Genomic DNA, 20246 nt, shown 5'->3' with positions numbered 1-20246 from the left:
AGCATCTAAGTTTTTGACCTTGACCCCCTCACCAAAGCTACCGCTTCTGTGGCTTCTGACACTTGTGCTGCCACATCCTGTAGCAAATAGATCTAAGTATCAGTTGGAGGCTTCCAGGACCTCTTTTTTAAAAAAACTTCCAGCCCCAAACCACATTTCCAGATGTCTCTGCAGCAAAGTAAAATTCCACATAGGCAAGTCTTAGAAAAAAAAAAGAGAGAAAGAAAAAGAATTGACAGTGAAAGGCAGAAAAGAGAAGATGGAGCCCTTAAAGAAGGGAGTATCCCTGAGGAGGTGGGGATAAGAGGAGGAAAAGGGGAGGAGGAGAGGAGGAAAGTGGGCCTGTCTCTTTAAGGGGGTTGGCTGTCAATCAGAAAGCCCTTTTCATTGCTGGAGAAGAGGACAAAGATACTCAGAGAGAAAAAGTAAAGGAACGAAGAAGGAGACTGGAGAGACCAGGATCCTTCCAGCTGAACAAAGCCACAAAGCAGACTAGCCAGCCGGCTACAGTTGGAGTCAGAGTCCCAAAGTCATGGGTGAGTTTAAAAAACTTTAGCATGGAAGATTTAAGCAGGTTCAGGAATATGCAATAGTATTTATGAGTTTGGGTTTTGGGGGCTTTCAATGGTTTAAATGAGTTGTGCTTTGGCACTTGTTTTTTTTTTTTTTTTATTAAATTCCTTAGCACCCAATTAGATGAACTCTGTCTCTGCTGTGTTGAGATTGATGCTTTATTGCCAAATAATTCCAGCAGCATGTGGACATTCCCACAGGTCCTTAGAGAGAGTGCCCAATGGGCTGGATGTGGTCATGTGTATTCCTACCTTCTCACTTCCTTCTACCTTCTCTTTTCCCTTGGTTCCTGGGTTCTGGTAATGACCAGGTCAGCTGATATCCCTGGCTCTTCTGGGGGAAAAATTCTTGTAGGGTACCCTTCAGATGTACTAAATAACTGCTTGCTTCATACAAAATGAACCATATTTGGCTATAGTGGGAAATTGGAGATTGAGGCAAGATGGATTTAGGATTGGACATGGCCAAGGAGGTAAATCTTAAGTTCAGAAAATAAAGTCTTCAGTGGCTTTACTATGGGGAATGGATATAAATAGGTGTGTGTGTATGTGTGTGTGAATGCACAAGCATGTATGGTTGGCCATGTTTAGCAAATATCACAGACTTAGCCTTCCTGAAGACATATCTCAAACTCTAAATTCCTCTATGACAAGGAGGCTTCTGGGACCTTAGGGTTCTGATTGACTTGGTTGAGTACCAAGGGCTTCTCCAGGTTTCATGAACAAAGAGAGAAGTGAGGAGGTCTTGTCTCTGGCAGTGTCTACTCAGAGCAAGGTATGACACAGGTGCCACAGATAAGTGTAGACATTCCCTACATGTGGCAAAAGCTTGAATGCAGCATAAGTAAAATGAGAATCGATTGCCCTGTGTATTCACCATCAATGTAGTATCCAGAAGATTCCAGTAACACCCAGGAAGATAGGTTTTCAACTCTATTAAGCTGTGTCAGCTTTTAGGTTATTTTATCCTGAAACATCAAGAAAGCTCTTTTCAGCATGTATTCAGGTAGGATAATTAAGAGGGCATATCACTGAATTAGAAGTAAATACAATCAAGTTTAAATCCCAGATCTGCCATATATATAAGCTTCATGACTTTGGGTAGGTCATTGTGAATTATCACTTTTTCATCTGGAAAATGGGAATCACAATAACTGTTTTGTATACTTTCAAGGTTGTGAAAATCAAGTAATAGTGATGTGAAAGTCCTTTGAAAATGGACAAGCTGTGTATCCATTATAGATCATCATAATGATACCCATACCCATTATTATACAATAGCTCATGTACAGGATGACTTATGTTTTCCAAAATGTTTGGTTTTTCTGTTTCTGCACTTTGTGTAGTTGGGTAAGAATCATTTGATCAATTGAATGTGGCCAGGTAAAAGGTGAAGGTTGAAGAAACTCAATTCTTGCCCAAGGTAATATTGGAAAACTTACCTGATATCATGGAAGCTGTTTGTGTAGGCTGTGATTTAAAAATGGAGAGGGGGTAAAGAAGGGTACTGAATATTACTTCCTCAGGGGATGAAAGTGTGTGGCTGCTTAACAATTTGGAAAGTAAATTGTTAAATTTACTTTGTCAGTGCTAGTAGATGAATTATATCATGAAATCTGTAGTTGGAAGGAACTTTAGAAGCTGTCTGAGCCACATCTTAATGCAGTAGTCCCTTTTACAACAGCCAATTAAATAATCCTACAGCCTCTTCTTTTTTTAAAATATTTTATTGATTTTTTACAGCGAGGAAGGGAGAGAGATAGAGAGTTAGAAACATCGATGAGAGAGAAACATCGATCAGCTGCCTCCTGCACATCTCCTAATGGGGATGTGCCCACAACCCAGGTAGGTACATGCCCTTGACCGGAATCAAACCTGGGACCTTTCAGTCCGCAGGCCGACGCTCTATCCACTGAGCCAAACCGGTTTCGGCCTACAGCCTCTTCTTAATCACCTCCAGGACAGGGACCTCACTACCTCAACCGTATAAATCCTGTAGGATTGGAAGCTTTCTTTCAAGATTAAGAGGAACATTGAACCCAGTAGTGCCTGCACAAAAGGTTTATGGGGGAAATGGTAGTTCTTTAAACCTTGTCCCAATTTTGGAGGAGGATATTCCAAATGAATCTTTGGGATAACAATGGAACCAGAAAAGAGCCAAAGAGCAGTAGCTGATTATTCTCTGCTCAGTAATACAATGCCATTACTGAACAGCAAAACATTGGCTACTGTACATCTGTTGTCTGAGAAAGTGGCTGTAACCCTGGTAACCAGACTGTGATGTTTCCTTCCAAAGGTGGCTGTTTGCTGAGCAGTGTAGTTTTGGCTGGCTCAGAGTGAGTGGGTGCAACTTAAGCAAAAAAAGTGGAGGCAGAGCAGGGGTCCAGTTTTACAAAATGCTTGAAGACTAACTGAATCCCACCCTGATTCCAAGAATGCTGCAAGAATGCCAGGAGCTAAAAAGAAACCAGATCCAAACCAGCATATTCACTTACTCTTCTTAGAGACACTTACTGAAATGATCACAGATAGCATTACACACCCCACTCCTCACCTTGGTCCTACAGAGCCAGAGGAGCTCTTAGAGAGCCAGGCAGATGTAAAAATCTTCTCTGCTTCAAGGGGCTTTCATCTTGGCTCTGCGCTAGGAAAGCCAGTTTACTCAACAGCCCGACAATTAGACCTATTCTCTCAAAGCTATATAAGTAGTAACAAAGCTCAAGAAACCCCTGGGATATGGGTTGGAAGGGAAATATAGTCTTCAAACCCATCAAGGCAGACCCTAGCCAGTGACATCTTTTTTCTCTTGTTGATTTTTTGTGTATTATCCTGAAGCCCTGAAACCCATCATCAGGGTATAGTTCTTAATCTTGAAAGAAAGCAACAGTAAAAACACCCTCCCTGCTCATAGAAATTCAGGTCCAGGGAAGATCTAGTCAGGGTAGTGACATGATCAGGAAAGGTCACATCAGTAATGGCAGGCAAACAGAGCAGCTTTTCCATCCCTTTCCACTGTCAGGGCCTAGCCAATGCTAAACTTACATCAAAAGCTCAGCAAGTACTGATGGATGAATTCCTCCTTGGCTATTTTTAAGTGGTCTTAAGAGTGTTCTCTTACTCTGTGCTGGTCTCTGAGCTCTCTTCCAGGATGGACTCTGAAAAAGAGTCAGTGATATCCCAAGGAAGACAACAGAGTTCCCCAGATCAGATTTACAATACAACCAATAAGAGAGGAAAAATTGATAGGAGACTGACCTAAGGAATAAGGTATGGAAACTGTAGTCTCTTAGCTTAGTGTCAGTTGCTTCTTTTTCACCTTCCCATATGTGGGCAAGATGAAGAGAGTGTCATGGATAGAGTTTAACAATAAAGCTTCTACTCCAGCCTCCTAATGTTTGGGCATAAATTGGTTGTGTGTGTGTGTGTGTGTGTGTGTGTGTGTGTGTGTGTGTGTGTGTTTTGGGAAACAAGGTGGTCCAGATGCTGTTGCCATGGTAATAGTAATACCTGTTCAAAGAGGAGGCTGAGATTCCTTTTGATTTAACTCTGTCCATATGCCTTGTCTATTTAGTAGGCTTGAATTGTCATGCCCCATTATTGCAGGGCCCCTTTCCAGCCTTTAAATGTGGTATAAGTGTTGATTTCATGTAGGAAAGACAAGATTATAGGCAGGGCCTTGTCTGACCAGGATAAGGCCAGAAGCAAAAGTCTTTGCCACTAGTACTTCCTACTGATTGTTGCTTTATTTCTAGAACCCACCCCCTGATCCCCATCCATCCCCAGTACCAGTCACGGCTGCTCTAGCATCTTGGCCTTGTAAACTGCTTATAGACCCTGATCAAGGAGGCCTCTGTTCATGGGGTGAGGTTAAGGGGTGGGTTCTGGGAGGAGGGTAAGTGCAGATTAGAGACCTAGGGAGATAGGGCCAGTTTTTTACTCAATGAGCCTGCCTGTTGTTTAGTTCAATTGTATAGGGTTCTATCTCTCCCTTTGTCAGCTGGATTCAAGGGACAGGCTGGGCTTGTGCAAAGCACAATTGGTCTCTTTCTACCATCGCTTTCGATGAGGCCCTTCCTCTCCTCCCTTTGATGAGTTCCCAGATTCACACTGAATTACCATCATGGAGCTGGTCCTTGAGGCGTGCCCAGGGCATGGGAAAGAAAGGAGGGCTTGGGAACTCTTGACTCCTGCTTAAAGAGACAGCATCAGGGTCAATACAGTCTTTTGGATGGACATGGACCTGAATAAGAGTCACAATAGTGTTGTCAACCCTTTTTCAGACTCTTTCGAAGAGCATTGGTGAGAAGGGCTTAAAGTTCTATCACAGATTGATTATACTAGTTTTGGGAGTTTGCAGATCAATCTAGCTAACAATGAATATTTCCCCTTTGCTTACATTTTGCCCACAGGGTTTGATTATATACATTTTAACATAAGATGATAGGTAGCTTTAGTCTTTGATTCACAGACATAAGTTTGTTTTCTCCAACAAGACTGAAAGGATATTGAAGAAAGTGACTGGGCCTTATAATTCCATTTTGTGTCTCACAGAATCTAGGTAACTGCTACTGTGCTTAATAACTACTGAATCTACATAAACAGAAATGAAAGGAAAACACTGGGTGTGGGTCGTTATTTTTCTCTATGGCCTCTAGTCAAAATTAGTTGGTTTAATCAGACTGAGTTGCATTGGATAATATTATTACTATATATTTTTTATGCTAACTCTACTATGTTGCAGAGTGTACTTACCCTGGAAAATGTGAGACTGTCTCTTGAGAAAGACAAGGAACTTCTCCAGAATTCCTCACAGCTTTCCTGAATCACATCAATACCTTTCCAACCATGAAGGATTCTGAAATGGAGAGCCTATAGCTTTAGGCTCTTGTTCCCACATTCCCATGGACATTCCTTGGGCTGTGAAAAATGAAATGTACCAATGGACCCTTTTCAGAATATTTTGATTGTCAACTACTTTGATGAAGGCAAAATTTCTTGCATGTTCTGAGTTTTTCCCAGTTGAAACCCAAAATTTGATGTTTTCACTTGGACAGATTGACAAACTCTTCACTTCTGATGAACTTAAATACCCCCAGAACAAACACTTCATTTCAGTTGTGAAGATATGGACATCTGATGCTTGTGCCAATATTGTTGAACTGTTTATAGCTCAACAATGATAGATTTATCTAGAGCCATTTATATTTCTGACTCCATGGTAGAGACTCATTAAAACCTATGTCATTTTTGCCCCTTGTTGAGTGCCAGTAGATCAGAAAAGGTCTTACTAAGTTATTTGAGCTCCAAGAAAACATGAAAAATGGATGTGAAAAGGAAGAATATCAGTTAGTGATTCAGAGTTGCTCCCAAGATTTAGCCCTTTATCACCCAGTAAGAACAGTACATATGATACTCGCTGGTTAGGTGGAGATGATCAAGGGATCATCTAAAGAGGATTTTACGACACACTAAAGAGGATTTTCCTTCATCTTTACAACATTAGAGTGGGCATCAGCTAAAACTTAGAGTAGAATTCTCTGGTTAGCAAGAGTTCAAGTTCTTCCATCCCTGATCACACCTGCACCATCATTTAGCTCTTCCCAGGGTAAAAAAAGCTGGGGTGAGTGAGTGGGCACAGGATAGTCACTTGCTAGGATGGATGGCTCTCCTTACTCTAAACAAACAGTTCTGCCATTGTTCTCTGGGCATGACCCCCTCCCCACCCCCAGGCCTATGGGCCCCTACAGAATACCAATGAGGCTCCTAAGATCTCTGGGAGAAACAAGGCTTCTTTGTTTGGGGGAGCTATGGAGGGCTCTGTCCAAGCCCTGACCCTGTGCTAGGGAGAGAGGGAACAGTGGGGTCACTGATCTTCCCCTCCCCCACCCCCAGGCTTCAGAGAACTTCTTTACTAGAAGACTCTAAGAGTTTGGGGGTGGAGAAGAGTCGGATAGACAGAGAAGGAAAATGGCAGCACTGTTTATTTCCAAGCTCCTTTTCTTGACTTACAATATGCATCTATTATCTTAACCTGCTGTGAAATTTCTGGAATGTTTCCTAAGAATATGATCAATTTCAAATGTGTTTTTGGTATACACATGCATATGTGTTCATATTTGCATGTATGTGTGTGTGTGTGTGTGTGTGTGTGTGTGTGTGTGTGTGCATATGCCACAGGCTCACTTTGATGAGACACTCTTACCGGGCACTATTGTAAAATTCACGCTAAGTAAACTCTGACTTCACTTATGGCATCACAGCTACAGATTGCTTCCAATAGAGGCCAAGTTTCCTGACAACGATTCTTGGAAAAGAAATTCAGTTCTGCTGCAAATGTCAACTACTTGCTTTGCTTGGCTTGAGCTTCCATGCCTAATCTCTGGTGTGATATATAAGAATCTTTGAGGAAGAGGCTCTTTGAGGACTAAGGAAGGGCTGTCATTTTAGGGTATGGTGGGTGTAGGACTCACTCATTTTGTGGCTCTGAGAACAGATAAATGCATCTATCTCAATTTTTCCATGATAGAGATCATTTAGTCTTTCAGAAAATGTTCACATTGATGTAATTCTGCCATGAAAATCACCAGATGGTTAAGCACTCAGGGCTAAAAAGAAGCTGTACTGGTATTAATAGGGTTGGGCAAATGACTTCTCTAGTCCCAGCTACCTGGTATGGACAAGTGAGGTTTGCATGAAAATCCAAACCTAAAAATTAATACAATTTACTTTCTTTTTGTAAGAAGTCCCAACATGCTCTTCTAAAATAACACTTTTCAGCACACTTGCTGATTATTTGTGTGTGTGTGTGTGTGTGTGTGTATACACAAATAATTCATATATACATATATAAAAATGTAAAATAATTCATATATCATATATATACATATGATATGATATATGAACAGATATATAAAATCTGTGTGTATATTTGTATATTATGTATGTATACATATAAAGAACTCTTTTCTAGCCGAGGCCGGTTTGGCTCAGTGGATAGAGCGTCGGCCTACGGACTGAAGGGTCCCGGGTTCGATTCTGGTCGGGGGCATGTACCTGGGTTGCGGGCGCGTCCCCAGTGGGGGATGTGCGGGGGGCAGCTGATCAATGTTTCTCTCTCATCGATGTTTCTGGCTCTCTCTGTCTCTCTCCCTTCCTCTCTGTATAAAAATCAATAAAATATATTTAAAAAAAAAAAAGAACTCTTTTCTAAAGAGATTAACATTTTTATTCCTTGTACCTTTTGGGAATCAGGCCAAGAGGCCAGAGGGAGCCATCCTCGCCCAAACTCATTCTTCTCAGTAAACAAGATTCCCATATGACTGAATCTGTCGTTTATGTCTTCACATCTCACATAACACCTAGCACAATGCTAGGCACATAGTAGGTACTCCATAAGAGTTGATGGATGACTAAAACAAACAAATAAGAATGATAAGAGAGGAGAGAATGATTGCATAATCTCTCTGGGTTGCTACTTGAATTATTGATTATTAATACCCCCCCCCCACACACACACACACACAAATTCTGGGAATTAAAAGAGAGGACTTATTTTCAAGAATGGAACAAAGTATGTTTCTGGGGTCAATCTCACATTCCAGAAGCCTAAAGTCCTAGACTCTCCTGATTTTGGACTCCTGGTTAACACTTCATCCATGCATGCGAGCTCAGAGCATGATTGGTCTGGCAGAGAGGTAAGAGTGGCATTACCTTCCTATTGTACATTCCTGATTGCTTCCCCTTCTTCTTCCCCAGGTTTGTTAGAGTGCTGTGCAAGATGTCTCGTAGGGGCCCCCTTTGCCTCCCTGGTGGCCACTGGATTGTGTTTCTTTGGGGTGGCACTATTCTGTGGCTGTGGACATGAAGCCCTCACTGGTACAGAAAAACTAATTGAGACCTATTTCTCCAAAAACTACCAGGACTATGAGTATCTCATCAATGTGTAAGTACCTGTCATCCCATAAAAACCCTTCTCTTTTTCTCTCTATCTTGGAGATATAGAACTCATACTTAGTGACAAGTAGGGGATTGGTGTGGCACCAGAAAGGATTCCTGAGTCTTTCCTCTCTGTGCTGATTCCACCTATGCCACAACTCCACATCTGAACCCCTAAATAAGGGAAAAGTGCCAAGTTCATAAAGTAGGGGTCTACCTGCTAGCCCGTCTCCTAGCCCTTGTTTTCTTCCAAGCATTCTAACTTTTGCTCAGTAGGGTTAACATTGACTGAGTTGGAGCTTCCAAAGTGGTAGGTATAGAGAATTTGGGGGAGGTAAAATGACTGAACAAAGTCGGGCCACTGCTCTTGGTTTGACACACCACTTGAGTCTGCACATACCCAGTCCTAGCTTCTCTTATTCCTAGAGCTAGTTAGACTCCTGTTTCCTCATCACTTTTATTGTCCAACTTCTCTCTCTTCTGAAGGAGCATCTTTGAAAGGTCAGGCAAAGGAGCCTAGGGCTCTGGTTGTTCAGGTCACAAGGTGGGCAAGGTGTGCATCGAAGAGCATGTGCTTCTGGCTGCACATTCCCTATCTTCCTTTACTTCAATCCAGACAAGGTGGAAGCATGGAGATGGAAATTTGTGATCCCTCTAAAGACTTCCTAATCTTGTTTAAGTGCTCACTTAAGTGTCCATCTCACTTATGCAGGAAGGGAACTAGTTCCTCAATTAATAAGATTCTCTGGTCTCATTTGTCTATCTGTTAATGCAGGATCCATGCCTTCCAGTATGTCATCTATGGAACTGCCTCTTTCTTCTTCCTTTATGGAGCCCTCCTGCTGGCTGAGGGCTTCTACACCACCGGCGCAGTCAGGCAGATCTTTGGCGACTACAAGACCACCATCTGCGGCAAGGGCCTCAGTGCAACGGTAACAGGGGGCCAGAAGGGGAGGGGTTCCAGAGGCCAACATCAAGCTCATTCTTTGGAGCGGGTGTGTCATTGTTTGGGAAAATGGCTAGGACATCCCGACAAGGTGATCATCCTCAGGATTTTGTGGCAATAACAAGGGGTGGGGGACAATGGGGCGTGAGTCTGTGGCCTCACCCTCACCCAAGGCTGGGAACTTTCTAGGTGCCTGGCCTTTTAGTGAGGAAGTGATGGCTACAGCCGAACGAGGTCAGGAAGAACGTGGTGCCCAGCTGGCTTAGCTTCACCTTTGAAAACTTCCCTAGAAAATTTCATCTCAAAATGAAAAGCATGAGTTTTGTGGGATATTTTATACAATCAGACCATTTCTAAGCCATCTGTTGATCCCTTTACTCCCCTCCTATGAGGGACCACAACAAGAGATCTGACTACTCAAGAGTCTACAATGCTACCCATAGAACTGAAATGTAGGTAGCTAATCTTAGAGGGGGGTGGATCATGGAAATTAAATAATTGACTCCAAGGTGGAATTCACAATATTCTGGGATCCTACACTGTTGGAGGTCCCAGAGGGAACTAGAATAAATCTACATATTTACCGCTACATCTTTGACTGGGGACTATTCATGTTTCTACTGAGGCACACATTGGTTTTCAGCCTCTAGAGTTAAAGGTTCCTTTGGGGGCTAAACATCTGTGGGTTGTGGTGATGTCTTTTGTGGCCAGCAGTTGGCTTAGAAAGGTGCTGGTTTTTTTTTAATCTGAACTTTAAATCTCCTATTGGCTTTGTTTAATGACTAGGGATCAAAAGTTCTGTGACAAGAAACTTTTTCTACGCTCAGCCTAAGGCAAGAAATGGCACGACTTTCTTTCAAGATCTATTTTGATTTTTTCACACCTTATCTGCCCAACAAATCTCCTGAAGCTTCTCTAACCCAGGGATCCTTCTCACTCCAATCCCCACCCATTCCTGCCAACCTCTGTCACACTCAGGGCCAGTTCTCTAGTAGATACTGCCAATGACATTTGGCAGAGATGCCCTGCTTACTAATTTCATATAGTGGAGATCTCTGGAATCTGGTTCCATTTCTGGCACATACCACTCCAGGATCTCCCAGTTTGTGTTTCAGTGTCTACAGGCTAATGCTCATTTCTAATCACACCATGTCAATTGTTTTAGTTTGTTGGCATCACCTATGCCCTGACCATTGTGTGGCTACTGGTGTTTGCCTGTTCTGCTGTGCCTGTGTACATTTACTTCAACACCTGGACCACCTGCCAGTCTATTGCCTTCCCCAGCAAGACCTCTGCCAGTATAGGCAGTCTATGTGCTGATGCCAGAATGTATGGTGAGTTAGTGCATGGGTGTCTTGGCTTCTCAACCCCCTTATGGAAGTGTATTAATTTAGTTTTTTATTTAGGGTAAGGAGGGTGATAATTATGGGGGGAAATAAGAGGGATGCCTAGACCTTAGTTTATTAAACCCTCACCACTGAAACTAGAGAGATGTCTTCCCTTCGAAAGAAACTTCTTGGAAGTGGGGGAAGATTTCTTGACTGTACACACTGCTCTACCCTATTTGACTGCTGTTCTCAGCAGTACATTTCAATAACAAATACAAGATTTCACAACTGTTCAATACCACCTTCTATTTTTTGGTAAATCTTTAGAAAAGAGGATCCTGATTGTTAGTAGGATCGAATTTTCAGCCAGGATGGTTAAAGATGGAAGAAAAACTCTGCAGGAAAGTCACCATGTAGCCCTACAAGCCCATGAAGCTCACCTTAGTTGATTTGTGTATCTTACTTAGGTGTTCTCCCATGGAATGCTTTCCCTGGCAAGGTGTGTGGCTCTAACCTTCTGTCCATCTGCAAAACAGCTGAGGTAAGTGATCCATTTGGGTTACTTTACAGTGGAATGGCTAGTACCATACAAGTTCCTTCCCACGGCCTTTAATTTTAACGACCACAGTTTCTCTTGCTCGATTTTGAGTTGGCAAATTGTTTTCTACAAAATATTGATTTAATGTGCCTGAGCCAATGAGCATAGGTGGTAAAATATGTATGTTCCATAGAGCTGCATAGAAAGCCTTCTATTTCAAGACTTCTTCCCTTAAAAGAGAAATTTGTAACTTAGGTATAGATAGAGCTTAATGGTAAAATCCCCCAAATGGAAATTTTTATTCTTTTAGTTAAAAAACATATAAAGAAAATGGGTTGTGCACAGAAATATTCATGGGTTTTACAAAAACACTTTCAGTTTGGAATTTCTCAGTCTTCAATGTGAAGTAAAAACAGTACATTTGAAGAAGGAAAACATTGTATTGAGACAGATTATTGCACACAAATGAATCAAAGGATTAAAAGTAATTCTGAGGAAGAAGGTGGGGAATAATTTCTTTGAAAACAACATGTTGATTTTAAATTTTGTGACCCTGGGCACAATGATAAGAAACCAGTTGATTAAAATATTTTTATGAGTGTTTTATGAGTATTCTGTGTTCTGAGTATTATGGTGTACATTTAGGAGTGGAAGGCTTACACTCAAGGAAGTGACAACTTAGTGATGCATAATTAACACACAAAGATATCAGCACATATTCAGAAAGCTGTGCTTATGATCTATAGCAGAGCATATTTTTGCTGTTGCAAGAAATAGTTCTTCCTTTTGCACTTTCTTGTAGTTCCAAATGACCTTCCACCTCTTCATTGCTGCATTTGTGGGGGCTGCAGCCACACTGGTTTCACTGGTAAGTTGCCTTTGGATTATCTTGGCCAATAAATGGTCCTGGGATAGCTGGTGTTCAGCTATGCTGCAAGGCAAAAAGATAGATTCCTTCTAACCTTGAAATGCTGGAGAGAAGCTACTGGGAAGTGTAGAGACTGTATATCTCTACTTTGGTTGGCAAGGCATAAAAACTTCAGAAATTAGCCAGGGACAAGAAAAGTGGTATGAGGGAAGAGGAGGTAAGAGATCCATAGATAAGAATTATAATATTTGGCATTTACAGAGCATGTAATATTGCCAAATGCTTTGCAATCCTACATTACAGTTAATTCTCAACACATCCTGGTCAGATCAGTTTCAAGAACACTGAAATATTACTAAAAATAATATTCTAAAGCCTGGAATTCTATATACTATGACTCTATCTTGTACACTTTCCAAGGGATTTAGTTACGCTCCTGAAAATATGGGAAGGATTCTCTGACAGTATGGGAACTGTTATTGCTATAATGTGATTCTATGTCCCAAGTTCCGTTGTTGGTGTTACAACACAGTGTTAATGTAGTGCATTCACGGTTCACATTAAAAACCTAGGGCAATGAAGGGTGAGGCAATTTATCTGAAGTCATTGAATAAGTGGTGAATGTGCAAGGATAAGCTCACAGAACTCCTGGCCCTTATTGCTGAGGTTTTTATAAAGTCTAGTTGTTTTTCATTTTGTAAAATAAATTGATGCACTGGCGGGCTGTGTTGCACAGTGTGGCTGTGTGTCTGCAGCAAGCCCTCTATGATTCCAGGTCACTCAGACATGAAAGTAAGATGATGGCAGACCTATGTATCATTTACTTTTCCCTCAAGAAAAGTCAGTGCTAGGCCAAGCATAGTGTGGAATAAATCAGGCCGAGTTGGTTCTCTGTACCTGGGACATTAGAAGAAAATGTTTCAGAAAGGACTTCTAGTCAAGTATATAGGACAAAAGCCTGGGACATGCTGCTTTTTATAGAACAGGGATTTTTCCTTTATTTAGCTATGATTTTATTTTATCACTTCTTTTTAAAAAATGTATTTCGATTGATTTCAGAGAGGAAGGGAGAGGGAGAGAGAGATAGAAACATCAATAATGAGAGAGAATCACTGATCAGATGCCTCCTGCATGCCTCCAACTAGGGATCCAGCCCACAACCCGGGCATGTGCCCTGATTGGGAATCGAACCGGTGACCTCCTGTTTTATATGTTGACACTCAACCACTGAGCCACCATGGGTATACTATTTCATCACTTCTTCATTCCCAAAAGGACTGGAGGAGAGAGAAAGCTCCCTTTTCTACTCTTACTCATATTCTCTCTCTGTTCCTTACAGCTCACCTTCATGATTGCTGCCACTTACAACTTTGCTGTCCTTAAACTCATGGGCCGAGGCACCAAGTTCTGATCGCCTGTAGAAACTTCCCTTTCTCTAACAGCAAGGCTCTAACCACACAGCCTACAGTGCTGTGTCTCCCATGTTAACTCTTTGCCTTTACCACTGACTGGCCCTCTTCTTACTTGATGAGTGTAACAAGAAAGGAGAGTCTTGTGGTGATTGATGTCTCTCTGTGGACTCTCCCCTCTTATGTTCCTTTTTTAGTCATTTTGCTTCACAGCTGTTTCCTGCTAGAAATGGGAAATGCTTAAGATGGTGACTCCACCACTACAAGTCACAAAGAAATGGAGGCTCTACTTCAACTTTCAAGCATCTTCTGAGGACCAGGGAGTGTTTTCTTCTCAAAGGGCACTTCCACTGATGGAAACAAAGTGGAAAGAAAGATGCTCAATTAGAGAGCAGGAATGTACCTGGCCCCATTAGATGATAAGGGACCAAATATATTCTCCTTGGTGTGCAAAACAGAGAGCTCAGTCCTGTCTCCCTATTACCACTGAAAATAGAAGACAAAAATGCCAGTAAAACAATAAGAGCATTTGCCCAAATCTACCTATTGCAGCTGGGAGAAGGGGGTCAAAGCAAGGATCTTTCACCCATAGAAAGAGAGCACTGACCCCAATAGCGAAGGACTATTTAAGCCCTAACTCAGCCAACCTTACTTACAGCATAAGGGAGCATAGTGTCTGTGCAGACAGAGGGGGCACCTGGCCTTACACCTCGTTAAAGAAGAGAAACAGGGTGTTGTCAGCATTTTCTCATTATCTTCTCCTTGAGAACAGCTACCATGACAACCCTGTGGTTTCCAAAGAGCTGAGAATAGAGAAAAACTAGCTCAGATGAAAAAAGACTGGCTTAAGTAACAGCAGTTGCTGGTGGCTAATGGTGTAAATAGAGCCAGCCCTCTGGTAGACACAGGATAGATAACTCTTTGGATAGCATGTGTTTTTTCTGTTAATTACTTGTGTACTCTGGCCTATGTCATACCTTCACAATGGTGCTCTTCTCATAGGGTATTATCCATTCAGTCATTGTAGGTGATTTGAAGATCTTGATTTGTTTTAGACTGATGCACATTTCACATTTTCCAGTTTGTTTATCACTTGGTCAGGGTTGTATCAGAAAGGTCTGGAGAATGATCCTTTGAATATGATTCTTTAACTAATGAAAATTGGACATTAAACATCACAAATGATATGTAAAATTGGCTAGTTCCATACATGTACTGGAATTTTCTATAAGTTATTCTTCCTTTTGCAGAAACAGATTTGGTGAATTTTAATCTCAATTTGAATAACCTATTATTTTAATAATTAGTTGGTTGTTCTTTCTAGCTAGTGGGGGATGATTTAATTTAACAATGTTACCTTGGTGTGTTAAAGAGTCAGATTTAACATACAGGTTATTCTTTCCTGGTATAGATCTCTAAACTGAATACACCAGCTGTCAGCTATTCGGTTGGCAAGTTTCCACAGAAAAGAAAAGGTGGAAAGATTTTGAAACCAGGTTTCAGTCTTCCCTTTCTCGTTTATTAACTTTGGGTTAAAATATAAAAGGCTGATTGGTCATTATTGAAGGAAAGGTTTTATGGGTCTGACTGTAGGCAGCTCTTTTGTTGTAAAGAGTTGTATATTTTTCTCCCAAAGTGGTTTCAGCAATGTTTGAGGTGTAAGATCTTTACAAAAAGACACTTGATATTTGTTTTTAGACCAGTATACCAGATAAGCTTCCAGGCTGCATTGAGGGAGGAGATGGAAAAAATTCTGTAAGAAACCAATCAAGATCAAGGAAAGTGAAGTAATCCATACCTTGTGTTTTGTTTTGATTTAATAGCATAACAAATAACCAACTCTTCCCTGAAAACCTCCCAGGCATACATACACACATATACACACAAAGAGGGTTAATCAACTGCAAGAGTTTCCTTCATTTCTGATATAGAATTTCAATTTTAACATACATAAAGGATAAACTTTTAGAAACTTATCTTACAAAATGTATTTTATAAAATTAAAGAAATAAAATTAAGAATGTTCTCAAACATTGTGTCCTCTGAGTGAATTGTTCTGTTTAACTCACAATTGAACTTGAATAATTGCACTTTATTTTGCTTTGTTCAAGGACTTCGTTCATTTTTTTCAGGTTATCCAAGTCATTCTCACAATTCTCTAAAATAGAGTCGATAAATCACTTCTGTTTTTATAGCTGGTGACAATAAGAAATAGAGGCCAAAAAAAAAATTAATCCAAAAAGTACATTTCTGAGCTTGGACTAGAATTCAGATCTTGATACCAATTCATTACCTGTTTTAGGGTTTCTTTTCTCCTAAGTTGGGTTTCAGAGTGGTCTGCTAATTCGGAGTCAAACATGGTTACTTTAACAAATAGTGCCCAGCTCTGGTGTCTTTAGAATTATGTTATTGTTAGCTCTTTGAATTTTCCAATGAATCCTTAATGTTTCATACGTGAGTAATTCTCATGTATCTGAGAAATACTGGATGAAAGGTTTAATGTCAAAGCAGAGCAAATATGGTAAGGGCAATATAAATTTAGTTTGTGGCAGGAAAGTATTAAAATGATTAATGACATCTACTACTATGATTGGCCAGCCCACTAGCCCTTGGGACACAGCATTAAATACCCAGCTAGCATTTGGTACTCTTGAATAGTACTCTAATGACCAGCCTAAAGAAAACTGGCTTAAAGTTCACTATAGATTCATTGTCTCATAGTTGCAGCTGGCAAGGAGCATGACTAGAGAGAAACCTAAGGAGCTCCGTTCAAAAATAGTTTCAATTTAATCTCCCGATTTCTGCTTCATTACAATTAATATTCTGCAAGCAAGTCTGGTTGGATGACTTTAAGACTAAAAGAATAAAGATATGACAAGGACTTATTTTTAGACACTGGCAAACAAGGACACAGCACCGTATTTTAGAGAATTGATTCAGAATGCTATAGAGTGAATGTATTTTTGCCTCAGAACAGCAGAAAGCCAGTTCCCAAGAAAGCTGTGTTTGTCTGCCATTATTTGGCTCTGCCCTCTGGGACTGATCTATAGATGAAGTTTCCAGGCTCTCAGAAGCTGAGAGCATCTCCAGTGTATCAATTGAGCCCATTGTTCTTAGCTCTCCCACACATCATAAACCTCCTTTCTCTAAACGGAAAGAGCTCTCTTTGTGCTTAGATCAGCCAAAGATCGAGATGCAGCAGTATAAACAAGAAACATTTTCTTACAGCGTCAGTTATGTTGCTTTTCCTATCTTCAGGGTCAGTACTGCATGCAATTATGCAGGGCGTGGAAGCTGCAGGTTTGGTCAGAGCAACATTGGTTCATTCATTAATTCAGTCTACAAACATTTATGGAGCATGTACTAAGCTTTGTACTAAACCCTGGGATCCTCAAGTTTTGGGGGGGGGGATGTGGGTAGAAAGGCGATATAGATATGATCTTACATTCAAGGAGGTCTACTAGGGTAGAGTGAAGTGGAGGCAAGAAGCATGCAAGAAGCAATCTGACCAGCTGACTGCAATGGGCATCTGAATTCTCCTCTCAGTATGTGGGAGAGGGGTGGTTAAGGGCCATGACTTCACGTGGGTCTGGTTCTCTTAGGCCCTGATAAAAACAAAACTTCAATTTAGAATCTTGACAACTTGTGACTTGCCCTTTCTATGTAACCCTGCTTCTGGCCTTACATGTGACAGTATTTATGCACACACTGTCACAATGCATGCGCATGCTTCCACCCACTCAGTCATTTGAGGAGTCAGAGGGCACATGGATCAGGATTTACACAAACATGGGGCTATTTATCATTGCTTTTTCTCTCCATCAAGGCTAAATATGAGAAGCTTTGGAAAGGTATGTGATGTGATAACGATACAAGGTACTTCTCTCTGAATTTCCTTACTGTGAGCACACAGAGTGTGTCTATTTTGACATTAACATTTGAATATTAAGTAACAAATGGAATAAGAATTGATTCTTATATAAACAAAATCAAATAAAAACTTGGCTTTTTCCTGTATCAATAGCAGGTAAGGAATTCAAGTCAATATCTACAAATTGGGAAAGATTTTCCTTGTTCACTCACTTGCATTGAAATAAGCAACCATGCTTTTCACAATTTTTGTTGTCCTGCAAAGTATGTTGTCTGTGTTCCTGCTCTGATACTCCTTGAACTGATCTACTTTATTCCAAAGGAAAGAAAAATTAGATAAAGGAATAAATATTTTTCCAGATTATAAATAACCAAAAGAAATCCAACCTTAACATTTTATTCAAACCTGCAACACATTTATTTAATAAATTCTCTGTGCCAAGTGTTATGTTAGGTGCTAGTAATACAGCAGTGAATAAAACAAACACAGTCTCTGCTCTCATAGAACTCAACTAGACACAAAAAGGGTTAGGGAGGGAGATAGGAAGTGTGGTGAACAATGAGACTAACATCCTTTGACTGGAAAAGTAGAAAAGATAGAATCGAGGAGAAACTTGTACAGTCCCATGAAAAACAAAGGGTCAAGTAAAAGAAGATGTAGGCATGCAATTCTATATCCAGAGAAAGAGGCCTGGCATGCTATGGTATTTAGGGTCAAAAGATGTTAAAAATGGCCTCTTACTCTTTTGCTCACCAGCGTGGACAGTAAGCCACTCTGGGCTTCAAAGGAATGAGCTTCATTAATAGTCCATGTACTACATGAAACTCTACCTTTCAAACATGAAAAGGGAAAACCACAAAGCTGAATTTGAAGGCTACAATTTATTTTAATTTTTGTTTTACTTTTTTAAAATTGATTTTATTGGGGTGATGTTGGTTTGCAAAACCATCCAGGTTTCAAGTATACAATGCACTAAAACACCATCTGCACACTGCATCATGTGTCCCACCCAAAACAAAGCCTTTCTGTCCCCTTTTCTCCCCCTTTATCCCTTTCACTTAGCCACCACCCCCTTTCCCTCTGGGTATCACCACACTGTTGTCTGTATTTATGTGTTATGATAAATGGACAATCAATGTGTCCATGCTGCCTGTCACTACTTGAGCCAATTAAGCAGAGACAGCATTGACTCATATACTAGTATGATCATTTATTCCAATACTGCCAGCAATATGGGAGAGCAGCGGGTCATACACAAAAATCTGCTCTGCACCCCACCATAAGCCAATTGCTTATATTGGGTAGAAGTACAAAGATTACATGGGGAAGTAGCCAAAGAGTATGCCAAATGGGCAGTTAACAGGTAAGCAGAGAGCTGGGGATCTTCACAGGGCTAGTGATATGCAAGGGCTGGGGGTCTTCAAAGGGCTGGCGATTCTGGTTCCTGCAACAAATTTGTTAATCTTTCCATGATAATAGGCAGCTCCCTGATAAGGAGGATGGGATGCATTTCCAGGTGAGCTCCCAAGTCCCCAGTGCAGCTGTCAGCCAGGTTAGAATGTGCCTTCCTAATCAGAATAAATCAATCACAGTTAACAGGGCATGCTTGATATTTTTTACAATTTTAGCTGGCTCCCCAACATGCTATTTCTGCCCCTATCATTATATATATTTTTGGTTAATCCCTTCACCTTCTTTCATCCAGTCTCCAAAACACTCTCCTCTCTGACAGCTGTCAGTCTGTTCCATATATCCATGCGTTTGTTACTATTTTGCTGGTCAGTGTATGTTGTTCATTAGATTCCATATATAAGTGAGACTGTATGGTATTTGTCTTTCTCTGGATGGCTTATTTTAATTAGCATAATACTCTCCAGGCCATTCCATGTTGTCACAAAAGGTAAGATTTCCTTCCTTCCCCCCCGCCCAGCTGTGTAGTATTCCATTGTGTAAATGTACCACAGCTTTTTTATTCAGTCATCTACTGTTGGGCACTTGGGCTGTTTTTAGATCTTGGCTATTGTAAATAATGCTGCTATAAACATAGGGGTGCATATGTTCTTTCAAATTAGTGTTTTGGGTTTCTTAAAATATATTCCCAGAAGTGGGATTGCTGGGGCAAAAGGCAGCTCTATTTTTGATTTTTGAGAAAACTTCATACTGCTTTTCACAGTGGCTGCACACTCTGCATTCCTATCAACAAGGCATGAGGGTTCCCTTTTCTTCACATCCTCTCCAGCACTTGTTTGTTGGTTTATTGATGATAGCAATTCTGGAAGTTGTGAGGTGATACCTCATTGTGGTTTTAATTTGCATCTCTCCGATGATCAGTGACATTGAGGATTTTTTCATATGTCTATTGGCCATCTGTATGTCCTCTTTGGAGATATGGCTATTCATCTCCTTTGCCTATTTTTTAATTGGGTTGTCTTCCTGGTATTGAGTTGTATATGTTCTTTATATATTTTTCAAAATTAACCCTTTATGAGATGTATCATTGGCAAATATGTTCTCCCATTCAGTGGGTTCCCTTCTCATTTTGTTGATGGTTTCTTTTGCTGTGCAAAAGCTTTTTAGTTTGATGTAGTCCCATTTGTTTATATTTTCCTTTGTTTCCCTTGCCTGAGGTGATATGTCAGCAAAAATATTGCTACAAGTTATGTTTGAGATTTTGCTGCCTATGGTTTCTTCTAGAATTTTAAGGTTTCATGACTTACATTTAAGTTTTTTATCCATTTTGAGTTTATTCTTATGTATGGTGTAATTTTGTTGTCTAGTT

The 20246-nt window shown here is 40.7% G+C and overlaps 1 protein-coding gene across 2 annotated transcripts; it reads left to right on the top strand.

Moving 5' to 3' along the window:
- The first annotated feature begins 379 nt into the window (after window positions 1-379).
- Window positions 380-15629, top strand: PLP1 (proteolipid protein 1). Of its 2 annotated transcripts, none has more exons than XM_036305847.1 (7): window positions 380-536; window positions 8328-8514; window positions 9283-9439; window positions 10619-10787; window positions 11249-11322; window positions 12122-12187; window positions 13527-15629. In XM_036305847.1, the coding sequence occupies exons 1-7, from the start codon at window positions 533-535 to the stop codon at window positions 13596-13598; spliced, it is 729 nt and encodes a 242-aa protein (XP_036161740.1). In that variant the 5' UTR covers window positions 380-532; the 3' UTR covers window positions 13599-15629. The 2 variants fall into 2 exon arrangements, with proteins under 2 accessions (XP_036161740.1, XP_036161739.1); XM_036305846.1 differs by having other exon boundaries at window positions 9283-9544.
- Window positions 15630-20246: the final 4617 nt, after the last annotated feature.

The sequence above is a fragment of the Myotis myotis genome, unplaced genomic scaffold (genome assembly GCF_014108235.1).
Source record: "Myotis myotis isolate mMyoMyo1 unplaced genomic scaffold, mMyoMyo1.p scaffold_m19_p_4, whole genome shotgun sequence".
NCBI lineage: Eukaryota > Metazoa > Chordata > Mammalia > Chiroptera > Vespertilionidae > Myotis > Myotis myotis.
The sequence above is the reverse complement of the archived record's forward strand: the minus strand, read 5'-3'. Positions and strand labels throughout refer to the sequence as shown.